We start from the raw sequence: 19,055 nt of genomic DNA on the forward strand, positions 1-19,055 counted from the left end.
TGTCGGCACCGAATAAAATTATGGACATACCAAATGTTTGAAAGAAGATGGTCAACAGTAACCAACTGCATAAAAACCAAGGAATTTTGGCCAAAAATAAGTAAGAAAAGATCGGGGGAATTAATCAATCTATCCCGAGCAAATTTATCCAGGATAGTGGGAATTATTACGGGACACTGCCCGTTGGGAGGACATGCCGTGAGACTCAACATCAGGACCTCCTTACATTGTAGACATTGCATGGAGGATGATGAAGAGGAATCACCAACACACCTTCTGCTACAGTGTCCTGCCTTCGCAAGACATAGACTATCCTACTTAGGGTCGCACTTTTTCTATTCATTAAGAGAGCTAGATTCTATTTCCATAGCTCGTGTCAATGGCTTTGTAGCCAATACCAAGTGGTTATAGGGACAGGTGTCAAATTCTTAGGGTATCACAATGGACCTCATGGTCTAAGTGTGTCTTCGGACGGGCCCCAGTAACCTAACCTAACCTAACCTATATAAATCTCATATATTTTACATCTCTTACAATAGAACGTTATAAGTGAAATAAATCGATAAGTTCAGATACAGGGAGAAATCTTAATTTCAGAACCACTCGAGAAACAATATAGGTTTAAAACAGACTCTAAAACCGAATAACCTATCCAAAACAGTCTCAAATAACAGAGCGGATATTGGTCATTCGGGTTTCTGAAAAGGTAGAGATCAGTATCTGTAAGTCCGCTAAACAAATTCTCTGTGAATGCCCTAAGCTGATCAGTAGTAGTCTTCTATATTGAGTACAGTTTCATTACCCTATACAACATACACATATGGCACAAAATGAAACTATTCAAAATGATCAGATTCTTTAAGGCAACTGGGGTTAACACAACAGACTTTTTACATCGCAGTGCATAACATCCCCTAGTACTCGTAATAACGATAAAAATAATCTTTTTCGTATTAGGTCATATTAGAAGATTCAACTTATAATTTTACTATGTCAGTACATTTTTTATCTAGCATGAGCAATAACTTCATATCATATAATAGACCCGAAATTTTTAATAAGTTACGACAAACCACAAGTTCTATTATACTAGGTCAGGTAAGGTTAAAGTTACGGTCTTGCACACCAGAGCCTTGTGTGCAAATACTGTTTCACTTTTTTTGTTGAATCAAGAAAGTGAAAAATATTGAATCAAGTCTTTCAATTTAAAAGATTCTATAATGAACTATACTTATATTAAATTTATAGGATTGAAACCAATACTAACTGAAATACACTTCAAGTTCTACAGGAAAAACTCTCTTACAGAGCTTGCAGAGGAAGAAATCTTAGAAATATTGTACGAATAAAGTTGGGGAGCTTGCTCTGACAATATATAAAACTCTTATATGAATCAAGACTCTCAATTTGAAAAATTGTATGATGAACTCTACTCATTTGTAGAATTCATTTCAATTCTGAAAGAAATACGCTACAAATTTTATAGCAAGTATACAGGGAAAGTTGTAGAAATGTAGTAAATAGTATCTGAAGAAGACTTGGGTGTCCTCTCTGACTTTGTAAAAGATGTCAAGGAAATATTTGAAAAAAATATATTTGTTTAACTAAAAAGCAAATTTAAAATAATGAAAAGAAAAAATTAGTTTAAGTAGTAACTCTGTTGATGGACCTACTTTTAAGCCATATAAATAATTAGTAAGTAATACTTAAGGTATACATAAATCACTTTGTTATTGTTAGTCTTAGTGCCCGCGTGTAGTAAATGAAGACTCTTACTTTTACTTTATATATTTATTTTGGACTCTAACATTAGTGTCCATAAAATTTTATTAGTGTCTATTATTCGGTTTTATGCATTAATCTTGATAAATAACATTTATTTTTACCACTATATAATAAAAATTTTCAAAGTACCTGAGATAAGTGTAGTGATACACTCATTTAAATTGCTAGCCAAAAATAATCATAAATTTGTTTATGTTATGCCTTTAAAGTTTAATCCGAATATAAATCCGAATATTTCTATATATTCAAAAAATTATTTATGTGTTATGTCGTAAACACAATAAATTTACAAAACTCAATATTTTGATTGTGCAATTAAATTCATTGTTTACCAATTTTTTTGACGATATTTCCGGCTACTTTTAAAGCGCATATTTCCAAATATTGGTAACAATGAGCTATAATACAAGAGCGTTAAATATTACCTAATGATGGGTTTATCTTGTTCTTTACTCAAAAATAAATGATAATTAATCACTTTAGCTTTTTCTCTACATATTGATATCTAACATACAAATAAACTTCTGAATTAATTAAAAGATGAAACTATTCGTTTGTACATTCGGTGGTCTATAAAAAAAGATCTCTAATTAAACAGAAAAAACCAAAATTTGTTAAAATTCAGAGAATTGACCTGAGTCATCGTAGTGTCACAACACAGATGGACCTCACATAGCCAATATGCTCATCATCACGGATTCATCAATTCAATCATGTCTCGAGGATATGGACATTTTGAATTATATTAATTTGGGTATCAATAATGTTTATGCTCTTTCTCTGCCCGATCTACTTAGATTCATTTAGAAACTTACACAGATAGCCCTCATGGGCTAACTTTATAACTGTAACTACAATAATAAAACTTTTCAATAAAGTTAAAAAAACTATGTGAGTTAGAAAATTATGGGGTTCTTTAGTGGTGCTGTTACCCTTAATATTTGTTTAAATAATAACAAATAATTTTACTGTGTTCGGAGCAGGTTTAAAAATATTTTTAAGTTAATGAATGATTTTAATTGTTCTTCGCAAAAACTGAGCCGGCACTTTGCTCATATATTTTAAATTCAATCTAACATTGACACGTCTTGTCGTGTAGATTAATTGTTGAAGATTAACAAATTTGAGGCAGTTTTTTAAATTAATTTACAGTTATGGTGATGTTTGATGTATGACTGATAAAATTATGTATAAATCGTATACATACTTTCAAATAGAGAGCATTATGTGTTCTGTTTTCTAATTGTAAAGCATCGAAATTTTGCTTTATATTGATATTTTTTTCCACAAATCTGACAAGATACTTTAATATATTACAAATGGATGAAACTGCTTGCATACCATAAAAATATTTTGAATTATATATAAATCTCATATATTTTACATCTCTTACAATAGAACGTTATAAGTGAAATAAATCGATAAGTTCAGATACAGGGAGAAATCTTAATTTCAGAACCACTCGAGAAACAATATAGGTTTAAAACAGACTCTAAAACCGAATAACCTATCCAAAACAGTCTCAAATAACAGAGCGGATATTGGTCATTCGGGTTTCTGAAAAGGTAGAGATCAGTATCTGTAAGTCCGCTAAACAAATTCTCTGTGAATGCCCTAAGCTGATCAGTAGTAGTCTTCTATATTGAGTACAGTTTCATTACCCTATACAACATACACATATGGCACAAAATGAAACTATTCAAAATGATCAGATTCTTTAAGGCAACTGGGGTTAACACAACAGACTTTTTACATCGCAGTGCATAACATCCCCTAGTACTCGTAATAACGATAAAAATAATCTTTTTCGTATTAGGTCATATTAGAAGATTCAACTTATAATTTTACTATGTCAGTACATTTTTTATCTAGCATGAGCAATAACTTCATATCATATAATAGACCCGAAATTTTTAATAAGTTACGACAAACCACAAGTTCTATTATACTAGGTCAGGTAAGGTTAAAGTTACGGTCTTGCACACCAGAGCCTTGTGTGCAAATACTGTTTCACTTTTTTTGTTGAATCAAGAAAGTGAAAAATATTGAATCAAGTCTTTCAATTTAAAAGATTCTATAATGAACTATACTTATATTAAATTTATAGGATTGAAACCAATACTAACTGAAATACACTTCAAGTTCTACAGGAAAAACTCTCTTACAGAGCTTGCAGAGGAAGAAATCTTAGAAATATTGTACGAATAAAGTTGGGGAGCTTGCTCTGACAATATATAAAACTCTTATATGAATCAAGACTCTCAATTTGAAAAATTGTATGATGAACTCTACTCATTTGTAGAATTCATTTCAATTCTGAAAGAAATACGCTACAAATTTTATAGCAAGTATACAGGGAAAGTTGTAGAAATGTAGTAAATAGTATCTGAAGAAGACTTGGGTGTCCTCTCTGACTTTGTAAAAGATGTCAAGGAAATATTTGAAAAAAATATATTTGTTTAACTAAAAAGCAAATTTAAAATAATGAAAAGAAAAAATTAGTTTAAGTAGTAACTCTGTTGATGGACCTACTTTTAAGCCATATAAATAATTAGTAAGTAATACTTAAGGTATACATAAATCACTTTGTTATTGTTAGTCTTAGTGCCCGCGTGTAGTAAATGAAGACTCTTACTTTTACTTTATATATTTATTTTGGACTCTAACATTAGTGTCCATAAAATTTTATTACTAATTAGGATATGAAGTATTTAATCATTTTAAAACTGCTATACAGAGAGGTAAAAGGTCTTCATTTTCTTGTTTATTTGTTATTACTGTTACTAATATAATCAAGACTGCTGTTATTGAAGTAAGAGAAAAGACTTTATGTTCACCTACGGTTATAAAATCTACTAAAGCTTCAGTGAACTTTACAAACGTTTTCTCTTAAATAAAAACCTTAAATATAATAATTGCACAGATGCACAATCAATTTGCCACTTGTGGCACTTTACCTATAATTTACATAATCATGGCTAATAATGTTTTATGACTCCAATTTCATTCACATTCACATTTACAATTTTATTTTACAATTAGTTAACAATAAGAAAATCGCTGGTACGAGTATTTAGGAAAAGATTTTCATTGTCAATTGCGACGAGGCAATTGTATGGTCTACACACACAATACATTTCCGAGACTAGCTATGTACATAAATCCACCTTAAGCAGTGCAATGGCATCATTAAATCTGAAATTAACATATTCACGATTATTGTGATCATCATCAGAGTCAAGTGCATGTGGCAGCACACGCAACAATTACCGTTTCTTTGCATTTTGCCAGCGAATTAAATATTATCTCACCGGTACGTGTATTATCACTGAGAGCACCAAAATAATAACCACCTCGCATTGCGATTGGAGTTTCTTCACTCACTGTGTACTGTAGATACAAGTATCTCCCAGCATTTGCACACATACATTATGTATCATTTCATAGATTTAAATTGCAAATCGAATAAACCTCAAATATTTGCTTCGATGTGTGCACTTTCCAAACGACTTCCTTAAAGGAAAAATGAAATACCTGAAATGTTTTATAATCTTTTAGGCTCTTATTTTCACTTTTTAGTTTTTAGTTTTTCGGTATAGAAGGCGTGTCTGTGTTGGCAACAAGTTTCAAGTTTCAAGTTCAATTTTCGATTTTAATAAACTTGACAATTATGCGAAGACCACTTGCACTTCTCCAACTTTCTTCGTACATGACAACAACAAAAAGCTCATTGAAAACTGTACAAACTAGAAAAATGTCTGCATCAAAAATGAGATAAAACTACAGATTTACATCTTTAACCGTCTGGCTAATGGCACGGCACGCATAACATTTGCGAACACATTCCGCCGACTGCCTCAATCGGGACACCTTCTTCCTTATGCGACACCAAAATAAATTTAATGACGGTTTATGGAAATTCAATAGACTCAGACAGTTTGTCTCGCACTAAATTTAAACGGAAAGTTCAGTGATCAATTGATGGTTTATGGACTTGCACACGACCAATGCTGTATATATTTATGTTATATATAAATAAGGATGTAAAAAATAACTGTACATCAACTTTGAAATGCATGAAACTTTTATCGCAGATATATGATGGGATCCAGTGACGATTGCTCTAAGGTGCGGAGGTGTGCGGTGAACACCCTAACATAATTTGCAAAATGTCAAATAACATAGGTATATAAATTTATTAGGTATCTTCACATCAAGAATTATTATTAATTATTACATTTCCATATACATATATATTTTTTAAAGTTTTAGCAAAAACAATTAAATATAATTGTCTATGAAAACTCAATCAATTTGCTTCTGTTAGCTGCTATCATAGAGTATATATACTCTTTGCTGCTATACTTGTTAGGTGTGCTCATATATTTGCAGCTCAAATCACAGAACATTTCTATTTTATTTCGTCTCTCCCCTTTGTGTGCAAAGAAGTTGGCAGCACATTCATACGTTGCATATGAACAAAATAATGTGCGTGTGCTCCCGTTCGTAATATCAGAGATAGAGATTTATATAGTGAGAATTGTATGAGAGTAATTTTCTGTTCTATTCGAATATCAACTGCATGCATACGAATCCAACATTATGATTTGCCAAAGTGGTTGCATGGCGGCTGAAGTTTGCAGCTCATCTCACCATACATTTCTATCACATTTCGTCTCTCCCCTTTTAACAGCAGCACCCACGAATTTCTGTTCTTATGGTGCGGGGTACTTGTGCGCACATTGCAAGTGGTTTCGATTTTGTTTGATCACTGCACAAACATGTATGTTTCTAAGTACAAACTCTTTTGTTTGAAAAAAGTTGGTTTGATGTTACGAGAATTATGTGAAATGTTTTGTTTCTTCCATATTGATATAATATTAAATTTATATATAAATTATTAATTTAATTTGTTTAATATGTTATTTTGTTAATGAATTGTTAATATAATATTGCGAATATATTGTTGCCTAATATAATATGGTTATTATTAATAAAACATCTCATATATTTTAATTTAAGTGGTACATGTAAAAAAAACATTAAAGAAGAGCCGCACACCCTTCCAAATAGGGCACGCGTCGTCACTGATGGGATCACCCAATTGCATAATACAAATACACAGACGGATAATAAAATTAAATTATAGATACTTAAAACCAATTATAATTACTATAAAAAATTATATTAAAAAGAAATAGATCTGCTTATGCTATGTTTAGAGTAAACACAGATCATAAAATTTCATACTTCATTTGTTTTATGTACAAATTTTAAATCTTCAAAAAAAAACTTGTTTCAAAGCCTCGTCATATGCGACTGCCATTTATCAGTTTTAGTTACTTTTTTTTAGTTACTAACAATTTTTTTTTTTTGGTTTTAATATCACAACGCGTTTTGTTAAATATATTTGACTTTTTATAGGCGCGTAACACTTGAAAAACAGTCACAGAATAATGACGACAATGACCTCTTCCTGTTTAATTGTCAGTTGAGGAAACTGATTGCGGAATAACGGCAGCCATTATGGACGGTGGTCACCTTTACGGTGGTATACGTACTTGTGTACTTGCGGTTGGGCAAGTTCAGAGTAACTGAATGTCCGACCGAAAAACACCGAAAATCAGCTATAAAGTGCAAAGACCGTGGATTGGGTGTTATTTACGCCTGGCCAGTGGCTGGTGGCTAGTGCCCAGTGCTAAGTAAGCAGGTAGTGAGCATTTTTCATGTGTTTTAATGTGTGCTCAAATCGGCTACTTAAGTGCGACGTGTGTAGATATTTTGGAAGAAATAGTGGTTTTTATGACCTTTAACTGAAAATTGTGCAATTTCACTTATGTTAGATGCATTTATATGAACAAAAAAAAAAAAAATAGTATATTAATTTACATACTCATTTTGTGAGATTATGAAGTATTGAATTGAGCTATTAACACTTAACACGAAAGTGTACTCAAATATGTCTGTAACTGAAGTGATGTTTAAGTTTCAGTTGCGATAAATGAGAGATCATCATGATGATCATGTCAGCATTGACATCGTTTTATAAATTCCTGTATACAATATTTATTATTACAGCTGTTCACTTTATTTAAAAATTTGCGAATATATGCGAAGTTTTCAACAAATAGAGTAATAAATTATTTCAAAATTCTGTTATTCTATAGAATATTCAAATGATAGAACACGATAACACTAGCTCCCAACTCTAATATATACATTTAATATATATAATTTAATAATATAATTAAAAGACAATGGCTTAGTAGTTAAATACTGCTCTTCTCGATACAGTATTTATATAGTAATGAGATAAATAAAGAAAACAGTAATGACATATACTGCATAATAAATTGAATAGCAGAGAATACAAGAATACTACTCAAATCAACTTAAATATACTAGTGATTTTCTACAATTCTTTTCGACATATTTTGGGTCTGTTCCACGAACTACTCGCAGTAAATTCGAGTAACACTGTCTACACAAGTGCGTTCCTCCAATAAATTTTCGAGTAAATAAGAGCATCTGAGAGAACGTAACATCCCTGTCGTAATTTGAAAATGCTATACAGATTTTAATCTTGTGAATCAGCTGTTTTGGTTTGCTCTCAGTTTGTACTTTACTTGTGTTTGACTTTAGTTTTACTACGAGTAGCTACTGGAACAAACTTATTTTTAATATTTTAACGATTTATTTTTAATATATAAACCAGAAAACCAAAAACCAGTGTCATCCGAAGAAGAATAATTTGTACAGGAAATAAAAGTGCCATAAGGCTTGAAAATTAATATTGAAAAACTCTTACTATATACATGGTTAATGTCAAAATTCCGCTAATAGGTATGGAAAAATAAGCTGAGAGTCCCAGCTTTGGCGTGCAGAAGCTATACGTTCTTAGGAAGATACTTCTTTGATAGTTTATCAGATTGTTTATCGGAGAAGACGAAAGACCTACTATACTCTTCTATACTAGGGTTCTTACAAGGAACGGTACATGGAAGTTAGCTAATGACCTACCACTGCAACCAACCAACACATAAATGTTAAATTAAATAATTTCTATAGAAAATTTTTATTAATAAAAGCGATTAAACCATAAAAATATTACAGTAAAAATTTGCATAACTGAAATAATAAACAAAGCAAAAAATTGCATTAAAAACGGAAAACGTAGACTGATCAGGAAATTACTTAATAGTAGGGCAGGTAGCATTGAGAAAAATTATATATATTTTACGTTGATAAAATCTAGACGTTCAGACATGAAACACAGAAGTTTGGAAATAAGGACTATAAAGTATAATGTAAAATTTATATTTCATTTTTTGAATTTATAAATTACTTACACAATATTAGGAAATACTATATATTGCATATTATTGATTTCATTAAATCACGCTTTGTGGCGTAATAATTTTTAGAGACCATTGAACTTAACTTTCCAGTCCAGTTTTTTTTTTGTTGTTTGTTTTTAATTTTCATAATATAAAATTATATAATTTAATTTTATTTGTAATTTTCCTATAAATAATAGTAGACAATGTTAAAACCTCTTAAGCGTGATGGTAGTTATTTTTACTCTTCGTATAGCAGACCGACCACCATTTTTTGAACTCTCTTGGCAACCACTAATTTGTGTAATTAACTTAATTATTCATCCATGTTACTCACTTTTGCAGTCAAATAAAATTATTTAGCAAATCATTCGGCACACAAAAACTTAGTGTGCAAATTTATAAATAAAATTTATTTCAACCTGCTTTTATCAGTAAAAAAGTATATACGAACAGAAACAAAATAATAATAATAAAAAAAATTAAAATAATAAAAATAAAATACTAAATAAAAGTAAACAATTGCATTTCTAAAGGTTCTTATCAATTTTGTGGGTGCTTCATTCGATATCAAAAACAAAAATTTGCAATTGTTAAGCATAAATAATTCCTCGAAATTCGGTAAATATTTCCACTAACTGCTCGAGACATTGGCTTTCCAGCAAATAAAGTATTAGACGAGCCTCAAGATAAAAAGCACGTAAACAAATCGTAATTTCATGACTACCTCAAAAATAATGATTAATAAAATTTCAATACAAAAAGTTCAATGCAATGTCAGGCGGTTCTGTCCATAGATACGTCTATGTCTGCCTTTCCCTATTGTTTTGTTCTATTGAACTTCTGTTCTATCGTACTTTAGCTTCTATTGTCATAGCAACTTGTATCTGCTATTCGCTCAGAAATGAACTAGAATGCTTGAAATCTATTACGTTTTGCACAAAATTTTTTTTTCTGAAAGGCAATATGAACTTTATAACAAATTAATAATCCAACTAATTTTAGTAATCAATATTAATTGTTTTAAGATACGTCGGTTGACACATTTTTAGCTTTGTTTTCTCTGCATTATATACCATTGCCACTTCATTAATTTGATAAGAAATTCTAAAGAAAAACGCATTTATTTTTATTAAAACAAAAACAATATCTACCAAAACAATAGGAAAATTAGCATTAAAAGATATTATTTTGATTCCACAGAAAGTTAGGTGACTTTAAACGAAAAAATTTTTTAATACTTTCATTAGGCCATATACCTAAGAATTTATTACGTCCATTTAATTAAAAATGCTAATCACGTATTTAATATTAAAATACTGCAGATAGAATATTTAAAATATTTTTTTTCCCTATATTAATATTAGAGACTTCTGAGATAAGTATTCATCTGTGTTTAAATGCTTGAAGAATAGGCTTTCAATACTTTCACTACTAATTCTAAATATCAGTTTTAATACTATGTAAATAAATACAAATATATAAAAAAATATATATAATTTTTAAAAATGCGTGACAGTTCATTAAATGCATTTTATTATATCGATACTATATATACAATAAATATACATACTCGTATTTCCATATTTCCATATATGTGACCAGAGATTTATGCATGGTTAATTAAAAAAAAGTGATATACTAACTTTATTTACTACATCAAAGTAAATATTTTTTGATTTAATTAACTTAATTAAATAGATATGTCTAATCTTTTTTATTTAAAATAAATCTGTCTGCAGTTTTAAAGAGTTTTTAACAAATCTATGCTAAATATAACGATAATTTATTATATGAAGTTAAGTTATTATTATTATTTCTTACATAAACAAAACTAAAGTTCAGAGTATATAGTTTGTTTGTCAAAAAAATTTTTAAAACTGCATATAATTATTTTTATTATTTTTAAAATAAATATTTTCAGTTTAAATTTAATTATTGTGATTTTTTACAGTATATTTTAAAATTGCAATATTTTAATTAAAATACTTCAATGATGAGATCTTTCACCAATAAATTAAATAATAAATATTAGACAACCTTCATATATTACAGGTATCTATACATATATCTACAATTTTATCGTTACCTAGTACCAAATTTTATTTCAAAGGTATTGCCTTTAATACTGTCCGCAGACAGCATCCACATATTAGACAATCACACAAACAACGACAAAAACTGACTATATGTATCGTTAGGTCTTTAGGTATCTTATAATGCACCAATGACACAAATTCATTAAATACTGGTTTCCTAGTCTAATTGAACATTCTGAAAGATTATATAAAACCTTTCTAAACACTAACAAGTCTTTTATTTTCTTACTGTTATCATTCTTATAGTCATATAACATACTATTATCATTACATAGTCATAAGTTATAGTCATATATATTATATAGTCCTATCCTAATACTAGTTTACTAATCCTGTTAAACATTCTGAAAATATTATATAAAAGCTTTCTAAACATGAAGAAGTAGTCTTAGTCTATTATTTTCTCACAATTGTCTTTGTATATAGTCATATAGATATAGTTATATAGATATAGTCATATATATTACATAGTCCTATCCCAGTACTAGTTAAACATTTTGAAAAGGTTATAGAAAAGCTTTCTAAACACGAAGAAGAACTCTTAGTCTATGATTTTCTCACAATTATCTTTGTATATTACATAGTCATATAGTTACAGTCATATATATTACATATGGTAGTCCTATCCCAGTACTAGTTAAAGATTCTGAAAAGATTATATAAAAGCTTTCTAAACACGAAGAAGGAGTCTTAGTCTATTATTTTCTCACAATTATCTTTGTATATTACATAATCAGTTTTAGTCATATATATTACATAGCCCTATCATATAAAGTGATTCTTAACCCAACTACCTAACTTACAGTTGTGTTCTTGGTGAGTACATCGGCCATTTCATTACCATCAATTCCAGGCTGTCATCAATTGTTGCTTTAAACAGTTTACATTTGAAAATAATCTAATACAGTATCTCAATCATAGCCTATCACATAATATAGTAAGTCTTCCTTTTTCCAGATAAAATAAGTCAACAAACATGATAAATATTCTAATACATGGTTAGAGAGTGGAACTACTAAGCAGTGACGTTATTGATCCCTTATGTGGAGCATAGAAAATTACTAATAAATTATGCATTATTACAGTCCAAACTTTAGAAGTAGTTAGTGTGATTGAAATGACTTGAAAGCTCCACAAATATCGGGTGTTTAACATCAAATATCGGAATTAGTTTATTTGCTTATTATTTTATAATTTGGAGAAAATATTACGGATATAATTATTCTTATTTTTTAACAATTAAAGAAATGGAAAAAGTAAATAAGTGGAACTGAAAATTTTTAACAAGTGGACTTCTTAAAACCCACAACTATAATTCGACATATTCGTAAAATGGTATGTGAAGTACCATCTCAAATAGTTGTTTCTAATACTCTTAAAGTAAAATAGATGCCATATTAGGATATGTACACAGTGAAAATTTTTTAAAAAATACTGAAGAAGTTCTCCATTGTAAGTAGACATTTTTTTGTAATGAATTCGTAAACTTCTATTGACTAGTTTTGACATTTGGAGAGCACTTTTACTATTGTATCTGGAATTATCACGTATTTGATCAGCTCGAATTTTTCTACATACAAACAAAGCATGTTAAAAGCATGATTAATGTTTTTGTTACTATTGTAACAATTGTTATAATGTTAAGTAGCCATTGAAAGTTCTTTAGAAAAAAGTTATAATAAATAAAACATGAATTTACAACAAATGTCACATTCACTTTAATTCACTTACTTTACAGCAATTCAAGATCTTTGCCATCGTCAATCAGTTGAATAGTTACAATACAGTGCTCCGCTCAGCTCAGCCTTCAGTAGATAGGAAAGTATTTTTGTTTATAAACGTGACTTTGCCTTCGAAAGACTTTCTTTTTATTAATTTCTTTTCTTTTTCTGTGCCAGCCAGACAAATTTCGTGTATTTTCAATTTTGTAAAAAACTACGTTTTGGTGCAAAGTAACTTGTCAATGTACAAAAAACCTCCTTCACTGAACTATAAAACGATCGATTTGCTAGCGCAGTTGTAAATTTTCAATGCAAAAAAAAAAATATAAAAATATAATTCAATAAATTCTTCGCCAAAGGAAGTGATTTTGAAAGATACACGATCTGAGAGACAGCAACAAATTGTACTTTCTAAACTTTTTACTTAGAGTAAATATTTAACTCAGAAAAAAGAGGTTTAGCTATAAAATATTAGACGTAATTGTTTTTTTTTTTTATAAAAGTTTAATTTTATTTTATTTTTCTATTAATTTTAGAACCTTAAATATATTTAAACTTATTTCTAATTTGTGTGAATGAAACTAAATGCGTTCAAGTAACTTTTACTTCAAGGAAAGAAACATGCCCTACTGTTAAAATTAATAATGTGGATATAGCCCAATCACATTCTGTAAAATATATGGGAATTCACCTAGATAGAAGGCTCAAAAGATGTCAATTAAATCTTATACATAAGGAATTGCACTAAATCGCAACTCCAAACTCAGTCTCGATAACAAAATGTTAATTTACAAAGCAAGATTAAAGCCAAATTGGACCTATGCTATGAACTATGGTGTTCAGAATGCAGCACAAATATAGAAAAAACCCGGGGAGTACAAAATAAAATTCTCCGACAAGCTCAGTGGTACGTCAAAAACAAAAACCTACACAAAGAACTGAATTTACCAACTGTTAAAGAATTTATTCGCCAAGACACATCCAAATAACAAGAGAGACTCAAGTCGCATCGGAATCCTCAGACACTAATCTTCCACAGCTGCACTAGATAGTCTTAAAAGAAAATTATTGATAAATATGAATACCCTAGTTCAATAGCATACATGTTCGTTTCTTAAGATTCGCAAAATTATTGTCAATTTCTATTTAGACAGATTCAATAAATAAACCAATGAAAGAAAAAAAAAAATAATGTAGTTATATTGAAAATATAAGTATGGCAAGTAAAATGAAAGACACTAATTTATCATAGCTAATTGTAACTAATTACTAACAAATAGTCACGACCTATCACAACCTATGAAATGAACATTTAAGTAATGAACATCATTTTAATTGCTGTAATTTAATTAACCTGTATTTTGACCTCATATTAAAAATTATTGCTCTAAGAGTTTATAGAGCAAACCTAAAAATGTCTTGTGCAATTCTTAACTCGATAGTTCAACAAGCAACATGTAGCTAGCACAATTCCGCAACATTTGACAATATGACAAATGTTTCAGAACATTTCTGAAAGTATTCAATAGAAGATTATTCCTAAAATTTATTACTAATACTCAAATAAAATATAGAAATTAAACTTAATTGCCAAAAATGATAATGAAGATTTTAAAATGTTTTTAAATCCATTTAATGTAAAACATCAATAACTATCAATAATTGGGAACAAAGTAATTTCAAGAATTTAAGAAATCAATTAGGCAGATACAAAGCAGATACAAAATTTCACTTTTTCACGTGTTCTGTTTGAGAATAAACTTCGTGCATGAAAATTATGCTATTTCCATATTTCCATGCATTAAAACTATTTAGGCATTCTCTACTATTCTAAAACCATTTATCTAAGCCGTTTAATTTTGAATGTAAAAAGCAGAAAACTTATTGCTTGACTGAGTTTAAAACATAATCGAAATGATTTCAGTGGGTTTTTACATAAACATTTTTTTGATTGGTTATAAAAAAAGAACGCAACTGTAAATCATTGTGAAACTTTAGAATCAAAAATAAAAAGATTCTCCACTTAGCTTCGATTCAATAATGCGAAGCAAACACCAAACGAGTAGTGACCAGAATCAGCAACAGTAAAAGAAGAAATCGCACCACAATGAGCGGTAGTGTTTTATTATTTAATGGTCAAGAGGCCAAAGTGTTGCTCCCGGTTTGATTGTAACATTTACATTCACTGGAAAGCTTCAATAAAAAATAAAAAATAAAAAATAAAAAAGAAAAGGAAATTGTAAAGTGGGGCATTTCAGATCAGTATTATTAAAGGGTTCAACGATGATAAATTGGAATATATGCAAATCAATGAAGTCCACAGCAAGTCCTAACGTGGGGACAATCCAAAACTCTTAAAAATAATTGTCCATTCATTAAGCGATTGTAATAGAATAGAATAGAACTAATAGTAAATTTGCACTCATAATCTACATCTGTTGATATTTATGTTATACACATATTTAATGTAATAAACCCATTTCCTACTGCTTATATAAAATTCTATTAAATGGTATTAGACTATCTCAAAAACCGAAAGACTAATTTGCAGAAAAGCACGAAAATATATTAGATATTTTGAGATATGTTAGTACATAAATGATATATAACGAGATAAATTGCTTTATTGAGAGAACTGTTATATACTTCTTATGATCTGACTGATTTACATTCAAATTTGATAAGAAACCTTTTTTTGATATAGAAAATTTGAATATGATTTCTGAAAAGCAATCGAGCCCCTATAAAAACCGAAACTACTCCTTAATATATCTCAATTAATTGAGTATTTTCCAAACAATTAACACAAAAGTATTATGACAAGTCCACATCCATTACCTCTGCCAGGTCAGTGAAGAAACGATTTCCAAGACATTACGGTCACTTCCCATAGAAATAGACAGATGTGGAACACAATGAATATACTTCTATCAGTTTTAAAATTCCTTCAAATGTTTTCGTCTTATAAATGTTATTTTAAAACAACTCATATATAATATTATTCACGGTTTAAACAATAATTTAAACTGTTTGATGCTCTCTATCCAAGCATTGGATCGTGGTTATTCTTAATAGCTTTTCTTATGGAAGACTATATTGTTAATACGTGTAATTATTACTGGTATTAGGTACGACTATATAAGTATCATTCATCTAATTATACACGATCTATGTAATTATATATGGATCATATTTGTATTGTTGATTTCTAAATTGGTTTTATAGTTGAAAGGTAATTAAAACATAGAATAACAACATGGTGAAGCATAGTTTTCATAATATTGTATAGATATAAAAATAAAAATTATATAAAATTAAAATAGAGTATCAATATGGAGAATTATTTTACTAACAATTCTTCAGCTACTTTATCTTTGAAAATTCTAAAGAAGAGGTTTTCTTTAGTTTGAAAAAATAGTATCTGAAAGTTCAACTCTCATAGATATAGTACGACACAGTGATTTATTGCTTAGTAGTAGTAGTATTTATTATCATCTTAAATTAAATAATGTTAACAAATAATCTTCATTGTTTTATCAAATGACACAAATGCGGTAGTTGATTTCATGACGAAAATTCTTTCGCAAAAAAAGATATTAACAGACAAAAAAGAAATAATTAAAAATCACGTACCAAATAAAATATATTAAAATTTGCCAAAGAAAATAAATTAAAAGATAATGAAAAAGAATACATAATTATTTTAACAAAAAAAAAAAAGCAAAAGAAAATTAAAAAAAAATTTATATAAAAAAAATACGCAAATTATTTAAGTTGAATAAATATATAAATAAATGTATCACACATATGAAAATAAGTCTAGAATTAAATTTTTAGACTATTTAAATATAAAATAAATAACAGATAATTGAATGTGTCAATGAGCATTGATAATAAAGTAATTAAGCCACACCAAAAAAAAAAAAAATGCACCAAAAATATACATGAAACTTACCCAAGAATTATCTCTGAACTGCGACATTTCTAGGTATGTCGGAAGATAGCGCAGCAAACTGGACGGAAACCAATGGAAGTAATAAACTCGTAATAATGTGGAAGTTGTTGGTATCAGAAAAGCAGTTTATTTGTACCGGAAAACACTTTTCACTGCACAAATTTGACTTATTCGACAAATGCTTTATTGAAAGATTTTCACTTGTAACACGGATGCTGTGTTTGTTGCTAAAAACTATTAAAAACATTACTACATTTATTATTCAATATTAACAATATTAATATTTATTAAAATTTTATTACTTAATATCGATTTAATGTGCCATAGCAAAACGTATTTAATTTCAAAATATTGAAAACTTAAATAAGCTTTTATTTTTTTTTCTCTTTTGAAAACAATATAAAAACAATACAAAAACAATTTGAACAACAACAAATCAAAATAAAAAAAAATTAATATGAAATTATTTGCTTTTGTACAATATTGAGATACAAGCTAATTAAAGTTGGGATGCAATCACCTGTTGATAGATACAAAAATTTTACACATTGCTGTGGTTGCGCTTTTGCCGCTTTTACTTCGGCCGAGTGGGAGGAAGAGCAGTGAGGTCGTTAGTGGAGGCAATAGAATAGTTGTTAACTTATTACGCCTAGTTAATAAATTATTAAATATTGCCATAAAAATCTATATAATTGTTATAATAATATAGTATAATTGTTTATATAAGACGCAGTGCAGTGCAGTAAGATAGATTGTTCTGAGCTGACATTGAATTGAGTCTCAGCTAATTTTATGCAAACGAGTACACAGTTCGTATAATTCAATAAAGTTAGATATTCAATAGTTCACATAATAGAACAGAATTTCAATTGTAGTTACTGAGGAGATGCACTGCTCCACAACTACAGAAAAAATATTGTTCAAAAGCCGTAACATTCAGTTGACGTCAGCTGTACCAACACAAAATATCTAAAGCCGCCAAAAGCGTTAAATAATGTAAATCTGGTATGCAACCAACAAAAAGTTTTTTTTTATTTAATTTTTTTCGTATATTTAAAATGCTTTGTAGTGGAGTATCTATGAAAAACCAACCTGCCTCCATGTGAAGTATTGAAACTCAGCCGAGCATAAATAAATTCAAAAGCAACAAATTTCTTACTCTATGTTTACAAACAAATTAAACTTTGTTGCTACAATATCGGTTGTTAAGTTGTTATTAATATGTTGCTATTGTTGTTGTTGTTATTATTATAATTAACCATAATTATTACACCGAGAAGAACTATTGAGTGAATAAATTCAACAAATTGAAATTAAATATTTAATTCTTAACAAAAAATTGTTTCTTTCACAATTGATTTTGAAATTTCAATATAATTTATTTATCTTTTTAATTTTGTTTAAAAATTTGTTACAAATTTTGTCTATAAACATTTAATTTTGTTTATAAACAAGCGCACCTCAATTTTCAATTAAATTTCGCCGTAGGGCAAAATAAGGCGGCACAGCAATTTTTATTTTGTTTACATTTAAAGTTACATTTTTTTTTATTTATTTATTTATTATAATTTTTTTTTTGTTAATTCCTTTTTTTTTATTTACACAATAAATTACCATTTTATTTCACTATACCGACTTTCATGTCAGCACATAATTAGGTAAAATTTATTATATCAACTCGTAATATTCGTGGCGCTTGAAACGGTCAAAGCGATAGCAACTTTTTGCGATGCGATGCGATGCGGTGCGACACAACAAAACGAAACAAACTCAACGAAAGCTCGAATACAACTGAAGCTAAACAACTTCAATTTTGTTTTGTTTGGTGCTGCCGCCACAGTTTGTGTTAACAACAAAACAAACTACGTCATACCTGTAACATGTTTGATTAGGAAACGACTTTGGCTTATGTTGTGAGTCATGTAGCAATGACAGACAGAGAGAGAGAGGGAGAGAGAGAGTACTAATACGTAGTGTGTAGCGATTGTCAATCTAATCTACAGAAGGAGAGGTAATAATGTATATAGGCCGTGTGCGAGTTTGAGTAAATTAATGGTAAATTGAGGAAAATAGTAAATTATGTCGGTATGGCAGCAAATGTTGGTATTTACCTGAATTTTGAGTAGTTAGGAAAAAAAGAGGTATATTAGGTGTTTAA

General features: G+C 29.0%; 1 protein-coding gene across 4 annotated transcripts in view; it reads right to left on the reverse strand.

Annotated features, from left to right (window-relative positions):
- Positions 1 to 18,663, reverse strand: part of LOC119671592 (SH3 and F-BAR domain-containing protein DDB_G0274695) — a 97,337-nt gene extending 78,674 nt beyond the window's left edge. For 2 of the 4 annotated variants that reach the window (XM_038082298.1, XM_038082299.1), the window contains exons 1-2: positions 18,512 to 18,662; positions 16,898 to 17,131 (exon numbers count right to left, since the gene is read on the reverse strand). In XM_038082298.1, the coding sequence (XP_037938226.1) occupies positions 16,898 to 16,924 (27 nt within the window). In that variant the 5' untranslated portion in view covers positions 16,925 to 17,131; positions 18,512 to 18,662. Of the gene's footprint in view, positions 1 to 16,897; positions 17,132 to 18,511 lie in introns of all 4 variants that reach the window. The other 2 variants (XM_038082297.1, XM_038082300.1) reach the window with 2 other exon arrangements.
- Between the last annotated feature and the right edge of the window lie 392 nt (positions 18,664 to 19,055).

This window comes from Teleopsis dalmanni, chromosome 1 (genome assembly GCF_002237135.1).
Source record: "Teleopsis dalmanni isolate 2A chromosome 1, ASM223713v2, whole genome shotgun sequence".
Taxonomy (NCBI): Eukaryota; Metazoa; Arthropoda; class Insecta; order Diptera; family Diopsidae; genus Teleopsis; species Teleopsis dalmanni.